General features: G+C 35.1%; 1 protein-coding gene across 1 annotated transcript; it reads right to left on the bottom strand.

Annotated features, from left to right (window-relative positions):
• Positions 1-4,443: 4,443 nt before the first annotated feature.
• On the bottom strand, positions 4,444-9,920 carry LOC149780062 (uncharacterized). Its single transcript, XM_089936819.1, has 3 exons — positions 9,294-9,920; positions 5,864-6,021; positions 4,444-5,386 (listed from the first exon to the last, which is right to left on the bottom strand). Exons 1-3 carry the CDS (start codon positions 9,367-9,369, stop codon positions 5,099-5,101), a joined length of 522 nt encoding a protein of 173 aa, XP_089792945.1. The 5' UTR covers positions 9,370-9,920; the 3' UTR covers positions 4,444-5,098.
• Between the last annotated feature and the right edge of the window lie 12,490 nt (positions 9,921-22,410).

The raw sequence follows: 22,410 nt of genomic DNA, 5'->3' as shown, positions 1-22,410 counted from the left end.
GCTGGAAAGAAGGATAAAACAAAAGCTTACTTTGGAGCTACGTCATCGTCTCCCGTAGATGGACGGATGCCAAGCAACCAATATGAACTCAAAAGAATTTTAAAAAAATAATTATGAGGTATTAATCTGGAACGTTTCTCATTTATAGGTGTACAAGTCTGTTGAATCAGTCATTAATATATATATATATATATATATATATATATATATATATATATATATATATATATATATATATATATATATATATATATATATATATATATACCTTATTTTCCGTATCTATATCGGGAGACGATATTTTTTTTTATTCCTGTCCCAGAACTTATGGTGAATTTTTTTTCTCAAGTATGTGTCCGAAGACTTAAGAAACGAAATAATGTTGTGTTGAATACATGCTTCCACACACACACACACACACACACACACACATACACACACTGCACAGTCTAATAAAAGAGACAAACAAAACAATTATTTGAAAATAAAATGAAAGAAACTAACCTTGCATTGTTATCATTTATTCCTTCTTTTTTCATCATGCGATATTTGTTAAAGAAAAAAATATATCCACAGACTCCGTATATGTAGCAGATGCCGGCTGGCGTTTGCATCCCTACTGTAGTGTTTATCGCATATGTCAGATAACACAGTTGCAAATGAGATGGGAATATCACCCGATTGCTTGCAGACACATGACATTCAAGCTTGATACGTTATAAGGGGCAAATTAAGCAATATTGTATAGTATCCAGATTAACTATACGACGATATCTCGCAAATAAAAATCAATATGTGAAAATAAGTTTACTGTGAGTACAAATAATAATATTTTTGCTAGCATGGTTTACAAATGTATGATTAATGCAAGTTATTGCTGTGTATACTATTTACCATACGAACATTTATTTTGATTACATGTGGCAAAAAATAGAAGCTAAGGTGAAATGGCAGCGAGCAGTAAACTCATTGCATAAACTTACCGACATGATATCAAATACAAAGGTTATTTTATTACAAAGCATGCCAACCCCGGAAACTGACTTTGGATTCTTTAAGTGTGCCGATTTTGTATGAAGTCGGCCGACATAAGGAAACCAACTTTTGTTCCTTGGGATTATTTTAAGTGTGCCGATTTCTTTATTTACAAAGTAGGCAGACATAAGCAAGCCAGCATTGGTTTTACCTGTATTAAAGGGAATTTAAAACAAATTGAAATAAAGGAACAGTTTTTAAAAAGACACTATCGAGTGCCTCGTGCACGCATATCGACACAAGGCTGAACAGTAAATTAGTTTTCAAGAGTTTCATCTCAATATTCCTTATCCATAGTTTATAGTGTTTTATTTTTCCACAACAAGAAGCATGTATTTCGTATTGTGGGGATCAATGCACGTCATTTCCGTTTGGCGTCCTCTATAGGTGTGAACTCGTAGTTAAGTGGAAGGAACAGTGTTGTTTACTTTTATTTTGATTAATTAAATTATTACTTCTTCTTAACACTTCACAATTTTTATTATGTTTGTACGCGTATAACTACTTTTAATCCTGTAATGCAAATCTAATGTAAAAACCAAAATGTTAGAGTATGGCTAGTGACCTTTAACATTGATTTTGTCTTATTCACCTCTGGTGGGAAGGTGTGCTACATAATTACCTTCCAAAAGAATATGGATATATACGAATCCAAATGAAGTGAATACTTGCCACTTAAAGTTATGCAGAATCAAATTCTAAGAATTGACAGCCATTACTGAAATAGTCGATGTTCAATGCCTACATGACCCGTGAGACTTGTACTATAGTATAGTAGGTCCGTCAAGGAACAAAGCCAAATTAACCAAGTCTGCAAAGCATGAGTGAAGAGTAAACAAGTACCGTTGAACAACAAGGTTGAATATACATAGACTAATAGTAACAATTCAAAGCACACTCATAAATGAATGCCAGTATTTGCAATAAACACGTGAAATTTAATCTATCAATTTAGTACATGTGTATGGAACCGGTTATATATTCTAGTTTCGGACATCATGCTTGCGGACGTATCTCGTGGAATCAGCTGATGCAGACACAAAGTTTAGTGATAGTCCGATGCTACTTTTGATGGAATTTTTAATGTGAGCAACATATTTCTGAGTGTGATAAATTTGTATGAAACAAGGTTCTGGAAGTTTTTATTAGTATTTAACGACATGCAAGAGATCGAACGTGGTGTGACGCAGTTGCAACCGACGATCGCACTTGACACATAACATGAATAATTGCATGCATATTTTGGAGTAAGTCACGATCTCTACAATTCAGGCCATATCGCCAATTTAAAATTCACTCCTTCGGCAGTATGTTTTCGTTGATATTAACAATATGCTTAATTTACAAGATGGGAAAAACCATTCTTCCCACCCATCGTATTAAAGCTTTGTACCCTCGGTCTATGACAATATATGCTGTCGTTAAGATACAAAGTCATAATAAAATTAATACAAATTGAAAACTGATAGGACAACATACCTAATTCGGAATTAACATGATTTTATTTTTGTATTATTTCTTTATTCATCAATATTACTTTCTAATTTCTTTACTAATGTTCTATGAAACTTCGATTAACCGGTTCAATCAATCGGCAGACTTTGAGTTCGTACGAATAATTGGCTCTCCATGTAATGAAAATTAATGATAATGTATTAACAGTAAAAAATAAACTTTTTATTCAGGGGCATTTTGATAATGTGCATGATGTATTATGTCGGAATAAACGACTACGAAAAGACATCTTTAAAACTGTAGTTACTCAGATTTTATCTCATTGTAACCTACAACTACATGTAAGGAAGTGTTTATTTCCACCACTATATTTATGACCAAGGGCGTGTTGTAAAAGTGACAGGTTAGAAGTTGTCCAAGTTTTTATATTGTATTGTTCTAAATTGTGTTCTTCTTTATGCCCGCTGTTAAATTGTGTGCCAAAACAACACAAATGTCAGAACAGTCACAAATGTGCACAAATCTGTGACTGAGAGACATTCAGTACGGACATCGTTGATGCGATGACTTTTAACAACGAGTACACTGTTTCGTTTCGTCCAAAGAATATTAAAATGCAGAGATGCGTTGTGCAACCAGGTTATTAATTTAGAAGACTTCTAATTCAAATCTAGCTCAAATAACTGATAGAATTACAAAAGATCTCAAAATTAAACATCATAATATTGTCTTAAGGATTAGCCTATGGATAATTAGTTAGTCGAAATATTTCATTGCCACAAATTATTACACTATAGGTAAAAGGATCAGAAACAATTTATATAACCTACCTCTCGATAGTAAACTTACATTTCCAGCATGGAGGATTTGTTTTCGTTTCATCTACTCTAACTAACTAAGGGTCATGTCTCTTTGACCCTGAGAATAAGTAGCTGACTGAAACATTGTTTTCCATTGAGCACCTTCTTTTGTTTGAAAGAGTTACTGCCTCTTGTTAGTGAAATTCCTTTGCTAGATCAATGTAAGGAGCGACCAGAATCTGATTGGATCGTTTTTTGTCAGTTGTATCCAATCGGATTGCGGAGAGATAAATACTGTTTTGGGTTAGTTACACATAACAGAAGTCGATGTGAAAAGAAGAGAAACAACACCCTTTAGTCAGCGAGAATAGCAGGAAAGAGTATAGTAACACTTTTTTAGACAGGTAGCAGCATCATGGAGATAAATTTCTGCCGTATCACTATATTGAACTTCAATCAATGCAGAATAAAATAATTTACATTAGTATAACCAAATATTTAGCAGAAATCATTATTTTTAATGGAAAAGTTATACCTGATTTATAAGACAAGTGGTGAATTGCGTTAAAGTTTTGCTGGAATAAATTATTTAAAAAGAATTCCTAATTTAAAATATTAATATGGCGGAAAGGCCGTACTAGTCTCATTCTGTCCGCAAGAATAGGAGTGCATGGTCTAGTCGCGTGACGTTATAGAGATGCGTTTTTGGAATAAATCTTAATTAATATTGTATTTCAATTAAATATCAAAATACAATAATATTGGAGATTTTTAATGGTGAATAGTATCAAAAATCATGCAAATAATCTCTGATGAACGTTATAAACAATTTCACGTCTTTCCTTTCTCGTTACCATCATGGAGCATGTGCAAAATATGGGAAGTAATGCCAGATCTTATGGATACTTTTGGTACCACTGTTTTCAAACTCCTAGCGGCATAGTTCTTACATAACATGTATTTTATATATGTTTGTTGGCTAAATCAAACGTAGCGGTGTCTTCGCTTAAACTTCACTAGCGATTCAAAGAAAATTCAGTTAAGAATGATACATAAAGGGAGCTAATCAGAAATAAGTTCTCCATAAGCAGCGTTACAGCCATACACTCTTGTTATCTGTGAAAAATGGTTTCTTAAATTAAAATAAAAACGATTAATTAAGACTATTTTTATTTACATTTATCACCTTGAAAATGATATAAATGTGGATAACATCAAACCTGTAATCCTCCTACAATACGAGTTCAATCATAAAAGATCAGTAAAATTAATAAAATAAATATTGACAAAAATTAAATAAAAAATAGCAATTTTACAAAGAATATGGATTTCAAGTTAACATTAAACAAGTGACGATGAACAAACAGTTTCTTGACTTTTCAGTTAAAATATAGGACTGATGTAGTATGCCGTGCAAATATTTGTTAAAAAGAAATACATCACAGGCATCTGCGCTTTCAATTATATTTCCTACTCTATTATCCTATGTGATCGGATTGTTAGAGGATAAAAGGGAGAGGTGTCTAGTGTTATGATATTTCGCCTCTAAACCTAATTTCTCGTTTACCCTTCCAGTCTACAAATAAAATATAATAAATTAAATCTTCCCAAACAATTCAAACGTTGCGATATCCATGTACTGATTTCCGCCAACGTAGGTGCGAACAAATATACGCAGTGCATTTATGTTTCCTTCAATCTATGCTACAAGTCGTTTACACTGAGATATAGAGAAAATATAACGATAAAACTCCTAGAGCAGAAACTGAGCACTCATTTCCAATACAACAACGGTCTCTAAAAAAGTATTAAACTTGATTCTGCAAATTGTTCGATTTGCTTAATTGATTGAAAAATTGGTAGAGAGTGCTAATCCACTGCTGGAAGACGTTTTCCGGTCTGCTGGTGAGAGATGACTTGGCAGGCATAATCACATTTGGAAGCTGATTCTTTACAACTATCGGCTTTTTGATTTCCTTCGATTGTATCTGCTGTTTTTGAAGCTCCTTTTTCTGAAGCTCCTGTTTTTGAAGCTCCTTTTTCTGAAGCCCCTGTTTCTGAAACTCCTTTTTCTGAAGCTCCTGCTTTTTCAGCTCCTGCAACCAAACAGATAGGTATATATTATTCAGACAGCAAAGCATCAACCCATAATTTACTTCTTGAACTAGCCTACCATGTTTTGATTTGCTTTTCTTCTGTTTATGGTATGAACCGTCAAAATAGTCCTTAACATACATACATACATACATACATACATACATACATACATACATACATACATACACAGACGGGCAAACATTGGTTGCTTATGTCGGGGTGTTTACATCAGTATGACATATCGTACGGGTCATGATACATTTTATTATTGGAAATTATAGTGCACGGTTTGATTTTGCAAATGCTACTATCAGAATAAATTTAGATGTCGTCATCATTGTCATCATCATCATTCTCTTCTTCTTCTTCTTCTTCTAATTATTATTATTATCATTATCATTATCATTATCATTATTATTATTATTATTATTATTATCATTATCATTATATTCTAGTAGTAGTAGCAGTAGTAGTACCTCGTTTACCAGTTTGCAGGTCTGACAACAATACGTCAGTTTGTACGTATTGCAAAAGTACTCCCTCTTTGGGTACAATCCGACATTATCTGCCGGATCAAGCAAGCCTTTACATGAATAGGATCCATCGGCTATCCAGACATACCGATCCTTACAACCTGCAAGACAAGAAAAAAAGAAACGATCATTTACAGTTGGAAACTATGCGTAAAATTCTTTCGGTCCTTAATGTGAAATGCCGCACGAGGGTCATTCTTTGTTATCTAATTGTAACTATTTCACATCAGATTCAATTATTCCCTAAATTGTATCAACATGTGCTAAACTCACATACACACATGTCAATCTCATTTAATCTAATTCATTTATCGGGATTCTCAGAGTGGCACCATTTGTAATTTTGCCATGTAGGTCCCTAAAGAACGAAACTGTATTAGATCTTTCGTGGACTATTAGTGAGATAGTATGGAAAGAACCGGATCGGTGAGGTTCCTCTGACAAAAAAGTGATAATGGATTCTTGCAGCTTCCGTTTTAAAGAAAAATGGCTCAAGGGGCATTATCTACTGGGCCCATTCACACACAGTTTGTTCTAATCAGCACAGTACTGCAACATGTGTTGCATGTACAATAAAACAAAGAAAACACAACCCCTTCTAATCAATATTAGGCGTTTAGAATACGCAGAATTACGCCCTGCCTTAACTTGTCAATTAAGATTAGCACATTAATGGTTTCTGTATGGAAAACGTTTGTTTGTTAGAACATATGCCAAAAGCAGTGCTTTCATATATAATTTGGATTTATTTCCGATAATGAGCACATTGATATTTTTTAAATGGCATATTATAATTCAAGCTATTTATGCTATATGCAAAAAGGCAGATCTCACAATTTGTACCTGGAGCGTGTATACGCGCGCGCAGTTGCATTATTTTCAAATAATAATAATATTTATTGCGTGCTTTTATGGAGTTTAATGCTACTTCTCGGCACTTAATGGTTTGTACATGGCGGCCAGTATTTTTGGTGAAGGAAAAACCCGAGAAGATCCACCGACCCACTGAAAACCACTGCCAAGCTTTCTCACGTGCAACCGTTAGTCGAGTCTACTCTACAATCCACGCGGAATGAAAAGTGGAAGAAATCAAAGTCACGAGGTCACATTATATGGGTGAATAACTTAAATGTAACCGTGGATGCGAATGAAAACAAGGTGTTGTCAATATAAGCAGCAGTCCAAATATTACTTAAAATACAGAAACCTGGTAAAGCTTTGCTGCGGAACTCAATACCAGGAGGACGTGTTATCAAGGAAGAATTATTCCTGTGATTAATATCTTAGAATGCTTGACATGGCATTTCCCGGTATGAAACTACACATCAAATTTGGTTGAAGAAAAAGATCTGTAAATTTGTTGAAATCAAAGTCAGGAGAAAGATGTCATGGTATGCTGGAAATCGACCCCAGATAATTTACATATACATGCCAATTTTGCTTAAAATCAACGCTCATTGAGAAAACTAAGCCGCAGAAAGAAACGATATTGAAGGGGATGGTCATTTTCCGGGGCTATTACTTTTGCAAACGATGACAGTGAAGGCTACAAACCGTACTTATTCGAGGGCCATTCGCTATAAATCCGCGTGACAAATTTGGTTAAAATCAAACAATTCCTATTCCTTAACTTGCAAAACCAAATTTTTGGCGGATGGACCGACTGACAGACTGACGAACATTGTAATTACTTCAGTACCATCCTACCTTTCTTGAGCAATATCAGAAAAAATCAACCTCGATCGATCGCCATCGCAAATTATGACGCTTTTCACCTACTGCTTCATCTGAAACAGCATATGTTTAGTTTCCACTAAGTCCAATGTCCCTCGTCCCCTCAGACCATGGGCTGCGGGCCGCACCTCACGCCAGCTCCATAATATTACAATATACGCCTGACATGATTTACAATCAATTACATACTATTAAATATGTATGTCTGACATGACTGACAACGTTGGAAACTTACTTTAATTCAAAGTTTAGTATATCTATTTGAACTCTTGACACACTGATAAAGAACCGTGATAAGGAGACCAAAATAATTCCGTTGCACATGCTTACTCTATGGCCAGTGAATTTTCAGTCAACCATTTAGGAGAATGGAGAAGATATTTTCGAGAGTTATTAATAAAAAAAAAACTGAATACCACAGACGCTTTGAAAACCTGCTGAGATGAAAATATAAATATGACTGCGGTAGTGATAAGGCTGAAAACGATGTTAATATTGAATAAAGACTGTATTTTATGTGTTTACGTGCGTGTGTGTGTGTGATTTGGATTTTTGACGAAGCTTTAACAATTTTTTATTCATATCGCTACGGTGTGTGCATTGTGTGACAGTTTATACTGATGTCTAGCACTGGGGCATCATACCGCAGACATGTAGCATGATGTCCCATTATCCTGACACCAGGCCGACCAGTCCTAACACTAACCTTTTAATATGAGCGCCAAGCGAGGTAGCTGTTAGTACCATTTTTGTAAGTCTTTGGTATGACTCGGCCGAGGATCGAACCCACGACCTCCCGCATCCGAGGCGGACGCTCTAAACACTAGGCCACCGAAGCGGTCATGTGTTTGAACGTGTCTAACCCAAATCTTTTAATACATAATATTTGTCGTTTGCTTTGAAACGATGATTGGTAAACAGAATAATGTGATGCACGTGGATCATCAGCGTGCTTAACCCAAGCCTTTTCCGCATTCTCTTAAAAAAATTTGTATGTAAAGGAATACAATTCCATAAACAGAAGGCTGAAAGACATATTTGAGTTTACACGATTTCGACCTACATAATACAATCAATGGCGTAGCGGGAGATTTCGATGGCAACGAGGCGTGGGGGGGGGTCTATGTTAGCGATGTGAATGGTGATAAGTGAATGTCTATTCATTTCCCTTTCATCTTCTCCTTAGTATCTTTTATATAACGAGGTACTGCGATAATACTTTGTTGTGTGATGGTTTATTGTCTCTGCTAAATGAAACGTATCTTATCTGGCCCAGTGGTGCGAATTATTCAGGATAAAAGGTACGTATAAAGCACTATCATGATATACGTAAAATGTACTCACATTTGATGCATTCTTATTTAAAGTTATTTCAATGGTAACGGCAAAGACATCGATATATCTACTTTTGAGATGCCTAAATCTCACCGTTCCACCGATTCGGGCTGAAATTGTAGGAAATGATCACAGGATAACGTCTGCGTCAAGTCCCCGTCATGGTATAAATAATGTGGCAAGCACGTGCACATGCCTAGGGCGGGGGGGGGTGCGACTAAAAAAATATATAAAACAGTAATATACAGCCATACAGTGCAGATAGACAGAAAACAGAAACAAATTGAAAAAATTATATATTTACCTATGGCAGCTGATGTCATGAGAGTGAGTGTCACAATCACAAGCAACACACTGAATTCGACAGTAATCGTTGCCATGACTTATATGTCTTTCTTCCTCTTTAGACTCTTTTTGTGAGTAGTCACTGTAATATAAGTAGTGGTGTGTTTTAGTCCAACTGTATAGAGATGTTCGAATACCCAAACTCTTCCTTAATAAGTTAATAGAAACCGGTTATTGGGCTGTATCTGCTTGTTGTATCTGTAGCTCATATACCTCGGCTTTTGTGGATTACCACGTAGTACACTTGCTATCTGAGTCTTCTATTCTCCGATGTCTTCTGAAATAAGACAGCTACTGCTTAATGCCTTAGTTAAGTCTTGAAATTCGTTATCGTCAAGAAACACACGTTTACGACTTTAGCGATATTTTTGTAAGGAATTTGTTCTTTCCTAACTTCTGATTAAAGTCAGATCCTGGTTTCTTCAAGATCTGAGGAGTAATGCACAACTGTGGCTTTTAAAATATGTTGTAGTAATCGGCCGACATTTATTGTAAGATTAAGGCAACACGTGTTAGCTCGGGCTTAAATAGCAAGCATCTTGTAAACGTGTGCAATGGCCTTCGTTACCTTCTCTACCATAAATCATTCTAAGTCATCTTGCAAACGTAGCCAATCATAACCCGTAGGCTTTTAACGTAACTGTTATCCGCGGTTCACAAACGTGACGAATGACATTTCTTTCCTCGTAATGGATCGCCGACAGGTAGTATATCCACTGGTGAATAATATTTAAGAAACTTTGACGTAATACCTGAGGCCTTGTTTCACTGAGGTTTCAAATTGAAAGATGTAAATAAAAAAGAAATAACCGAATTGCACAGATTTGTTTTTAACAGCACTTATGATTTCAGGACTTTGTCTCTCGTATGTATTATAATAGTGATATCATACACTGACATTACTGTAACATAGGCGATACATCTCTTAGTTTACTAAACTTTTAGTGGGATACCAATTTTCATGGATTTTGCGGCTTCAAAACAAAATTATTTGAACACCCGACGTTAAATATATTTGACGTACAAGTTATTTTTGTCCAAAGAATATCCATAAATTTAAGTATTGAAAAAATGGTTTGTAAAATCACACAAAGGTATGTAAACGAAAGAGGTTTCATAGTATTGATTTATGACAAATAAAACTCTGAAATCAGAATGATCTGCTTCTGTAATATAACACTGGTATTTGTTTATTCTGTTACAGTTGGAAGATTAGACTGTTCGTTTTTCTTTCTTTATGTCATGATGGTATATTTTACTTTAAAAGAAGTGGAAAGTAAAATAAATTCTAGTGATATTCGTATATGTATGCATACTTCTCAGCAATGTTCTTGTATTGTTGCTCAAGAGCCAATTGACTTGCAATGATAATAATAAAATATATATATATATATATATATATATATATATATATATATATATATATATATATATATATATATATATATATATATATATATATATATATATATATATATATATATATATATATATATATATATATATTGCATAACTAAGTAAAGGGAAGGGATGCTACATTATAGGTAACGTTAAGATTCGAACTTTGGATTTCGGCGTAGCAATCCCGCACACATACCACGTACTGTACCAAAAGGGTCATGGTCAGCTAGATTGGGTTACAAGTGGATTCACACTTCAATGTATTATATGCAGTTAATCAGTTAGAACGTTAATAACTTAATTACTTACTCAGCAAAGTAGGTACCTAATTAGTTACTTTCTAGACAGTGGACATAGGCATTTTATTTGTAATTTGGTAGAGATTAACGCTTCAGTCTGTATGCGAGAGGTATGTATTTGTGTCTGATATCAGATAGGCACAATACCAGGAACATAACTGCAAACATGTGTCCATTCAATTTACTTTAAGGTCATGGTCCGCTTGAAATAATAATATTAATCTTGGCATGTTTTGCTTGAAATAATAATAGTATTCTTATCAGATATAAAACACACTTCTTATTTACTGTTATCTGTAATATCAAGGTGCTTTTTCGTGTAGGATGTAGGAATTTAGTTACGTTTAATACATTTGGCTTATTTATTAGAAATCTGGATCTAGTTAGCTGATGTCTCCTTAATTATCCTCTATTATCGTCTGCCTGGAGTATGTATGTATGTATGTATGTATGTATGTATGTATGTATGTATGTATGTATGTATGTATGTATGTATGTATGCGTGTGTGTGTGTGTATGTGTGTGTATGCGTGTGTGTGTGTGTGTATGTGTGTGTATGCGTGCGTGCGTGCGTAGGTATGTATGTGTGTATGTATGTATGTATGTATGTATGTATGTATGTCTGTCTGTGTGTGTGTATGTGTGTGTGTGTGTGTATGAGGGTTTAATGCCATTTTCCAGCGCAGGATAGGCTATACATGGCGGCCAGTATAAATGGTAGAGGAAGAACCAGGGAAAACCCCTGAAAGAACCACCGTCCCACGAGAAGTTTCTGGTAATCTTTCTCACGTACCCACATTGACCGAGCCGGAGACTTGAACCCACGCAGACAGAGGTGAGATGGCAGTGATCCGTAACGATGAGCGCTTTAGACAACTCGGCCACTCGGGCCCCCCTATGTATGTGTGTATGTATGTATGCATGCATGCATGCATGCATGTATGCATGTATGTATGTATGTATGTATGTATGTATGTATGTATAACAGTGCCATTGTGTTTGAGAATCCAGTCAGTCTGAGTGAGCTGGCATTGTTTTAGTCGTTTAAGAGTTTCAGCATAAACAAAGCCGAAGGGGAAACTTCAAGTTCGCCGCTAATTTAAGGTTTGCCAACTGCTTGGCACTATTTACGGCGTCTGAACGATCCATTTGATTGCAACTTGTAGATTGATCTATTTTCTTTAACTTGCAAGAATCAACATGAAAATAAACATGTAAATTAGCAGACATAAAGATCCTTTGCTAAATATTTTGATCTGTTAATAAACGTTCATTATAATGACCTTCTGGCAGTTTGATCTGCAGGTAAACTTTCTTGCCAAAGAAAACAGAAGACCAACTGTAACAACTACGAATAGCACAATACAATCCGTGTATGTGTCGATGTATGTGTGCCCGCGTGTGCTTGTATGTAAAGAAAATTAAAATTCATATAATGTTTCTATAACAATTGTCCTACATCATCAACATTCTTTCCAACTGCTGAAAATGCGACTCATTACCACTTCATTTTCCTCATCTTTGTAAACTCGTATGATAGTGAATCTACGATTAGAACTCAAATTAACAAAAGAAAAGCAACAATGGGGGGGGGGGGGCACACCAAAACAATACAATGGCGGCCGATTTTGTGGGGAAGCCCTTCATCAAGACCATGTTTTGGAAAATGGACGCTAAAAAAATGTTGTTTTAGCCAAGTAGTGTTGACTCATTAAACTATCCAAAGACCATGAGTACGATACCGATTATTTCTTCTTTTTTTTTTGGGGGGGGGGAGGGGGGACAAAAACAAAACCCATAGCCGGCAAATTTATTTCACCTAAACAGAACAGCAAAGGGAAATATCTGCGACCAGGTTGTACGAAGTTGGGGATCTCTTAAATCTTGGGTCGTTGTTATATTTTTCGTTTTCCATTACAATTGTTGAATCGCTAAGTGCGAAATTTTAGAGATTCAGCAGATTTTTCTTTTTCCATCATTCTTCCAATACCCCCTCCCCGCCTAGTGAATCGCTAAGTGCGAAATAATTTTTCAGAACGAAATTTTAGAGATTCAGAGGGTTGTCCAGGCTGAATTTTAGTTTGTTAATTTTTAATCTAGTATTCCCACCTCCTCCCCCCCCCCCACCCCAGTGATCCCAGGGCGCTTTAAATGAAATCCCTTGGGGGGGGGGGGGCTCTGGATGGGTCAGGGCAAGTTTCACTTGTGTTAGTGTTTTTTACAAGTTTACAATTACCCATTTAAATATATCTCGTCTTTTTTCATTGCATCGCTGGTACTCCCACATACACTATATTACCATCTGTTGCAGACGCTGACAATATGTCTATCGCGTTTTTCGTTTTAGGGACTCGAACCCATGAAGCAGTTTTCACTGGTCGATCGAAAGTTTGTATGTACGCATTAACCACTTCGGGCACTGTCTCAGTTAAGAATATACGACAAAATAATCTATATGTACATATGCGCTTACTAACCAGACAGACATTAAACATACACACGTATTCAGATCTTATAATTTATTTACCAAGTATTTATATTTAATGTAACAGGTAGATTTTTCTACAGCGTGTACAATAATCGATTTTTGTCTGTAAATACTAGCGAGTTATATAGCGCATTCAACGACGTAACAGTGTTGTGGGAAACACTACGTGTCATAATAGCGTTCAGGTATCTTTAGCTCCAACACGTGACCAGGGAAATGTCTAAATGTTTAGTATAAATGAGATCAGGCCGTTCATTGTAGTTGGAAAAAAATACCCACCTTACTGGATGTAATGAAATTTTGTTTATGATTAAATTATTTTGATGTAGCTGAGTTAGTATCACAATTTGCGACAATCTGCACTGAATATGGATTGCATGTCGAAATCTTTTCCAGCAGAGTACTTCGATGAAAATTGTTTTTATCTCCGGTCTCTAAATTTATTGAACTAACTAGTCGCGGTGTTTTGTGTTTGCATGTCTTTCCATGTATTGTATTTTCACTTTGTGTGATGGCATGTAATTTTTTTAAATTGTTATCTGTTTTATTTGAGTTCACTTGGTCAATAACTGGCCCATCATTGATAACGCAGTTTAAAAGCTCATAATCAAATCTGTGTGAAAGATATATCTTTTTCCAGACAATGAATCGCATGTAGGACGTGATTTCGTCAACATCGATGGGCTCTTTGTTCTTGCAGTGTCGTATAGCACCGGCTATATTCGCTTCGTAATTAACGAATATTGGATGACATCTAAATTAATGGAGATTAAGATTTTATCAGCTTTCTCCATTATATTATTCTACTTTCTCTAATACGACAGTGTGAATTTTTTACGTATCAACCGCGAGTGAAATTGAGAGATTAACAAAACAAGAATCAGAGGAGAATAGAGACAAGATTTTCTTTATGAGAAGGAAAAAGATTATTGGCGATAAAACCAGAGTACATCACCAAGTTCGACTTTGACAGATTAACCAAAATTAAGAAACAGCCACCATTCGAATGACTTTACCAAAATAGCGAAGAACAAATTTATTATGTGTTTTTTACACTTAAGATAGACGGCGATGGAATATTTATTGATTCCACAGTGGATGACAAACGAGCGGCTACTATTATTAATAATCTTGTTGATGACAGCAAGTACATATTCAGAATAAAATTTATTGTCTAACATATCCGCGAAGATGTTCCGACTTGGATTATTCGTGATAAACTTGACGCTGTTACATAATCGCTGAAATATAAAAATGTCAATATAAATAAAAATTCTACAGCAGGTATTTTCACCGGAATAGACAAACCATGCTACAATAACGCGTGTCCATTGTCAGCAGTTCTTTACTGAATTTGTCAGTTAAACGAACCAGCATAGCTGCTCTTGTCCCGATGAAAACAGGCTCGCTAAATGGTGTCGCTCAAAATGTAAGAAAGCATTTTGTTAATATAATGGACTTATAGAATCATGAATTTAAAAAATTGCACAATGGACGTTTTTTATATCAACGGAGCCAAATTAAATGACGTGGTTATTTTAGAAAAAAAAAAGATTAAAGACTCCAATAGTTATAAAAACAATAACCAATTAGATTTTGTACAATTCTGGTAAATACCGTAGTAAGGGTGTTCCAATAATGTATATGATCATAATTCACATGCGTGTACTGATTCGATGATAAAATTTCCAAGAGAGAGAATAATACGATTTTATCACGATAAAATCTTCAACAGAAGTACTTATGACCCTTTATCAGTCTGGTTATTTTACGTAGATGATGCTATAGATGAATCAACATTTGATCAGTTAATGTTACCAGACTGAGTTATTTACCGTAATGAAAAACTCCAACAAAATATTAAACATATTTTGGTAAAATATAACATAGACAACATATACTCAAAAACTGTTTTACGGCGTCGTTTGTTCTTGTGCATATAATCCAACAAAAAAATATCATGGCGACCAACTCCAAAAGATTTTCTCGATGATGTACCACAATCTTGTGTTGAATTAGGTCATGACGGTCTTTGGAACACAAAATATAATTCATTCGATATGATTTATGTCCACAATGTCGCTGATTATCCTGCTGCTTTCCCTTGACTTGGCGGTTGTCATCGTTATTTTGAACGATTTGGGCACCCAATGCACGAAATGACACGATTTATGACAAACGGGCCACTTCCAAATACCGATTTTACTGGCTTTGCCGAGATTGTATCATTCGAGTTTTCAGCCAGTTATGTCAATTTCAATTGGTAGACATTTTAATAACTCAGATACCAATGTCAATCTCAATGAATGCTGACAGGTTGGATTCCAATAGTGTTACTACAATATATGTTCGACACTAAACTTTTAACTTCGTTAATGGTAGCCTCTGCGATAATTTTGTACGATCAACAAACACCATTTTGGTTACCGCTAGATGACAAAGAAATAAGCAGTGACATTATTGGTAAAATTACGCAGTAGTCACCACGTCGTTGCACAAAGTTAATTATGGATCCAGCTGAATTAGATTTTGTAATCAATGACAGCGGCAAAAGATATATATTGGTGTCACTGAAAAATGCAACAACACTAGATGAAATAATTATTGGCACGATCATTAGCTACTGCGACAGCAATTCTCTTCAATTTACTCATTTCAGATTATCAATGCTCCCCATCTCATCAATAAACCTGTTATAGATGATCAACAGATTTCCTAATGACGCTGTTAAAGTCATCACGAACTTGTTTCATATTAGTCGTTGTAAAATGGACCTTCTTGAACCATTTATCGATAATACCAGCGATGCCGGTTGGGGGTCGTGTAGAACAAAACACGAACAAATATATATATATATTCAGAGTCTGCTGACGTTAAAACACGAGGTAGTCGTTGTTGCAACAATAATTTATCACATATTTCATCTACACAGTCAGTAAACTATCCAATCACGGGACATAGCACGGTCTATCTAAATGGCCCGGGTGGTTCTGGTTAAAAAAAAAAAAAAAAACGCGTGCGATAGAATTATCTAAAACGTCTGACATGACTGTGTTGACGCCAACTCACCGGCTTGCCAGAGAGATGAGACAACGTGGTGTCAAAGCATGCACGTATCATAGTTTCTTTAGATGAAGATGCGTGGACCCCCGAACGAATGGGTGAGAAATATATCTCGAGAATAATTACCTGGGATGAGATTTTTACAGTACCCAAAGAAACATTGCAAACATTTCTAGTTTGGTTGTCAACATAATCTAATGCAATAATCATGGGTGGCGACCATGGACAGCCTTCGTCGTGTACAGGAGAATCACCACACGAATGGTTGATCAACTATGTTAGCCACTATGATGAAGTTATTTGCGACAATCGATCAGAGGATGAGCAACTACAACTGAAATCGTTAACCAGATTACAACCGGACATAATTCAGTGCGAAACACTGAGTACCGTAATTTCAGAGACTGGGTTGTCAGATTTCTTAAAAGCATGGCGCCCTAATAATCTAAAAATTGTATCCAGAAAACACGTCCGCGATTTACTTCAACGTAAATTATTTGAGCTTCACAAGGAAAAATATCACTATCAACTAGTCACATTATGTTATTGACCAACATATACACGCAGACAAAATATACGTGTTGATATTCCTGGAGCAAACAGAGTTTGCCGAAAACAAACTCTCGTTCTTGATGATATCGTCGAGATTCCAGTAGAGGCTGAACAACAGGAGTTGTCGGCTCGGAGACGCAAGTCGTTTCATGGCCAAACTCATCGTGCTGGACTCTTGCACCAATTTCGTATATTTGCCCATGGAAAATTTCTTAACTTAAGGCTATGGTGTGACTTTTTCAGCTCTTATTATTTACTAATTAAATATATGGTTATATGTGTGAACGAGGTGTTTCGGGCTTGAGCTATTCTTGAAATTGATGTCAGGCATTTTACACCGTGCATAGTTAATCTGCAGTATGTAGATAGTGAAATACCAACAGTCGGATAGGAAGAAGAACTAGCCTCCCAAGGCAGTAAACACGCGGGTTCGGGGCAAGTAGAATATCTCAAAAACGGCTTGGATGACAACTATTTTCGTTTGCATCAGCATGTTTAGTATACACTGTTCTGCAGATTGTCATCTAGGAAAAGTGATTGTGTTTGTACTGTGAGCAGCGCATGATTTCAAAAATGACCTTCGTACGTGAAAATTGTAGGTATAAATTTGGGATTGGGGTGCTGAAACTTCTTCTGCTATAAACTGCCATTGACTTATTTGGTCAAGTGGATTCAAGTCGTATGCTTTATTTTAATGTAGGTATCTAAAAATATGGACCTTTTTGACCTAACTTATGTATTTTATTTTGTTATGATCATTTTTATACTAGACCGGTGATTACGGCCTAGTATAAAATGGTGAGGGTTTGCGATAACAATACATATTAGCTGTCATCACAACATGGTGTTGATATTCTAAATAATAAATAATTTTCTTTAAATAAATACTAAACATATCTTAAAAAATAGACTGAACTACATTCACTTGTACTACCCCGGAAGTAATAATTGTGTCCTGAGTCGATACCACACTCAGTCATTATTTTACAGTGGTTGTCCTATACACACTGCTTTCTACGTTTCTCAGCCCTGCGTGCCATGCTTTATGGACTAGCATCACTACCACAATTTAACCAAAATAATCTACATACAAACTTTTGACTGATGACCCATTACCGTGTGTCTAATGGATTGGCGTCTTAAGTGCACGCAGAGTAAATATTAAAGATTTTGTATATTCAAATCACGATGAGTTGAATGCTTATCAGACAGATCAAATTATATAATACCGTAATTTCGAAATACCGCACAGCCAATGGGTCTAAGAATATAAGTGGCGTTATTTTAATGTGCTTTTGATTTTGTTGATTGATTCAATTTGAGGAGTTAAATTAGAAACTTGAATCAATTCTGGAATGACAGAATGAGGAAAAATGTTATCTTTTTAAATTTTAAACACGTTCTATTCATATCTCAGAAAAGAAAATTATTCATTTTAAGAATGTTTCTCGTACAATTATCCATAGTTTTCAAACTGAAACTTGAAGTTGACAAAATCTGGATATATCTGAAACAAAATGTGACTTATGCTCCTGAAAAGATACAGGTGATGAATTTCATTCTTTTTCAATGCAATAATTTGCTGCGGGAAAAATAATAAAATCGATATATACGGAAGGAAAAAGGTAACTCAAAACAGTAATGCATACAAATGTAATGCTTTGCTTAATGACAAAAATGATAACGTAACTTTTAGATACGTGAATTAGTGTACGTATAACTTAAGTCAATTTCTAAAATGAGTTTTTTATATAAAAAATTTCTTCCCGTTTTGTTACTATGTCAAAGAAAGGTCCAAGATTGTCCCAGATGTAAGTCATTGTGCAGTTTCTTCATTTTTTTCACATCAATAGACGAGCTTGCAGAGTGGAAATAGGCACAATCTATGCAATATTTAATCGGCACAATCTACGCAATATTTAAAAGCTACAGCAACCGACAACAAATTTAAAATCGACTAACTGTTAATTTATTCTCACAAGTTCATAATCTTTTCAACATTTCTTCATTAGGAAAATAATTTGCCTTAAAATAGCACTTAAAACAAAAAATAAATCGTGATTAATCATTTGCATTGTCCACTTTTTACATTAAAAACTAAATACTGAATTATTATATCATGTTTCGAAAACACGCAAGTATTATTTTAAATATTCCTTGAGCTGAAATTTCTTGTGGTCCAGAACGTATAATATAAATGTGAAAAGCATGTTTAAAAGACAGAAGGGTAACCCTTTAGTTTCCTATATGGCTGATTATTTTTAATTTTCAGTTACCTTCTCCTACAAATATCCATAACGACATAACCATATTTAGTTGCCAAAAAGAAATGTGCTAATTCAAACATTGAAGTAGGTAGTCTCTCAATAAACGCGTACGAAAAGAAAAATAGAAATATGTTATTCAAACATAGAAGCAGGTAGTCTCTCAATAAACGCGTTCGAAAAAAAATTAGAAATATGTTATTCAAACATTGAAGCAGATAGTCTCTCAATAAACGCGTACGAAAAGAAAAATAGAAATATGTTATTCAAACATTGAAGCAGGTAGTCTCTCAATAAACGCGTACGAAAAGAAAAATAGAAATATGTTATTCAAACATTGAAGTAGGTAGTCTCTCAATAAACGCGTACTAAAATAGTTACTCTTATCATTCCATATACGTCAAAATATGATATTTGATTGAATAACGGTAAAGTATACATGCAAAACATATTCTAATGAAGTGTACAATGTTTGTTTACCTCATTGTCATAAAAACATTATATCAATGCCAAACTGTGTTCTCACTTCTACGAAACACGGAGAATAGTTCTTTTTACCGTAAAGTTGTGCAGGTAAGTTAGGCCTGCATGTGCAGAAAAGAATCCAGTTTAGTAATACATCATAAATAATCTGGACCTACCCGAACTTCCGTGTAATAGCCGTAGTCTACGTCATTCCGAAGACTGTTTCCTTGAAAGTGATCAACAACACCAGCAGATTGTTCACCAAATGACAGAATTTTAATGTTCTATGCAAACTCACGACGGAAATGCCGCATAAGGAAATGTGGCCATGGTCGATAAAAGAAGTACTTTCTATTTAAATTGCTTTAACATTGTATTTCGCCACCTCGTAAGTTCTTGTTATTACTTTTTCACTTTAACTGTTATTCAGTCATATGATAACGTAACGAACATAATGTGCATATGGGTAGGGGAAGAGCACAAACCAAATAATTATAATATACGGGTAGAAATTGTAGCTTTGACTATTCATTAAAGAGTATTTGTTTTAGACGTCTTTCAGAAAAGTGCACTTCATTTGTAGCCCGTTATGGCATGTCACTTAAATTATATAAATATAAGTTCCCTCCCAGCCCCATCTATATAATTGTCGATCGATCGATTGATCGATCGAGAGAGAGAGAGAGAGAGAGAGAGAGAGAATGTGTGCAAGTACTTTGGAGCAAGAAATCTTGTATTGAAGTTTATGAAAATCCAGTCAAAGAAAGACTCATTGGGTCATGTCAAGATTCAGAGCCTGGCTAGAAATACCCCACATTTGTATATACTTTACCTCATGTTTAATTTCCGTTATTCCAGTTTGTAAACAATCTAAATTACCAAACTTAATTTACAATTCATTTCGCCTTAAGGTTTTCAAAACATTATGGTCTGCGGAATCGTATTTTTATGGAGCATATTTAAGTGGAGGGACTTAAAATTTCTCTGTTAAAAATACCGAGGAATCGAGTTTCTTTACTAACTCTAAGGATAATATTGACAAGTATTTGTAACATAAAGTTAGATGTATCACAGAGAGAAGCTGGTATTTTGATAATTAGAGAAAGTACATCTTGTTACAATGATACTGAAACGTTTTCAGCACCGGGGCACATAGAGGCAACGGTGTGTTTACATTTTAAATTCTTGTAACTGTTCAAATTAAAAACAAGGCAAAGAAAGCAGAACAATATGTCAATTTTGTTCAGAAGTTTCTTGCTAAAATATATACAAATGAATACTAAAAGTCCAGTCCGCATGTTAGAAAGAGACCGAATCTTCGATTTCTTAAAATGTTGTGCCTAAGGTATCACCCTAATGTCAAAGCATCAATACTGTTTTGCATTAAATGAAAACATAAAAATGAATTTTAATGTACTGCAGAGTAATGAGTTTTCTGTATAAAATTAAATGTGTTTAATTACTGCTTGTAAAATTTGCATAGAAATTATCTTGGAATTAATTATATATTCAGTAAATAAAATGTAAGAAAACAAAAACCATATGCTGGTCCTAAACCTGTTTCGTCTGAGACTAAAGGAAACAAATCCCCTTGTCCGTGACTGATTCAATCCATACATATTTCCCGTACATAATTTTATTTTAAATTCAAGCTACAAAGTCAGTGGAGATACTCTTGACCTAACGGTTGCAACATTCCTTCCTAAACTGATGGGTGGAGTTTCATGAACTCTTGCTGCTATATTGCCCTTGTTGAAAACAGCCAAAACTGGTTCTTGGCATGACGTCAAAGGTAGTACGTGCAAAATTGCATGTTCAATATTTTTATCTTTTTTATCATAAAAAATCCCAATTTTCCATGTGAACTCATAGCAGGAATAAACACCATATATGTGACAGATTTTGCACTATGGCAACTCTGTAATTGTCTGGGGAGTCTGGGAAAGGGTGTCAGCTAGAGGGGTAGGGGATATTTTCTTATGCAGTAAAAAGCGAGAGAAGTTCCAACAGCACGCCAAGGCAGTTGCTGTTATAATACGTTTTGACGAAGCATCAATAAACTTATGATGGAGAAATAATATCATTTTGCAACATTTTGCATATGCACCCAGGTCACAATTATTTTCCCCATGTAGATTCTTAATTTGCTTGTCGGTACTGAACTTTTAAGGGCTTCTAAATCCTAATTAATCATATGCTAATTTTAAGAATGCTGAAAAATGAACTCACAGGGAACTTCTTGCCACAGATTTAACAACATTCGTTGAACGGATGGACTGTAAAGAAAACAACGTGATATGGGTCCTAAATTTCACCTCCGGAGCGGCATCAGTGCTAGGTTCCTCAGTGTGTACTATCTCCAAAATACACACAAACAGTCTCACAATGATGGTCATATCCTAAAGAAAAAACGATGTTATTTTAATCAGTACCAGGTATATCTTAGAGATGGATCGCCAACAAACGAGGAGAAGAAAGACTGAGGTAATAATAGACTGGGACAGCATTCATGGATGCTGACCAGGAAGTAATAATTGTGACCTG

The sequence above is a fragment of the Sinohyriopsis cumingii genome, chromosome 16 (genome assembly GCF_028554795.1).
Source record: "Sinohyriopsis cumingii isolate HCF-2022 chromosome 16, ASM2855479v2, whole genome shotgun sequence".
Classification (NCBI taxonomy): Eukaryota; Metazoa; Mollusca; class Bivalvia; order Unionida; family Unionidae; genus Sinohyriopsis; species Sinohyriopsis cumingii.
Note: the sequence above shows the minus strand (reverse complement) of the source record. Positions and strands in the feature narration are given on the sequence as shown.

Bases quoted from the DNA above. Each gene is read 5' to 3' on its own strand.
- LOC149780062 (XM_089936819.1), bottom strand. From the start codon at position 9,369: ATGGCAACGATTACTGTCGAATTCAGTGTGTTGCTTGTGATTGTGACA. The intron at 6,022-9,293 runs GTAAATATATAA...CTTGTCTTGCAG, and splicing joins CATGACATCAGCTGCCATAG to GTTGTAAGGATCGGTATGTC. The intron at 5,387-5,863 runs GTACTACTACTG...GTTTGGTTGCAG, and splicing joins CCTGCAAACTGGTAAACGAG to GAGCTGAAAAAGCAGGAGCT.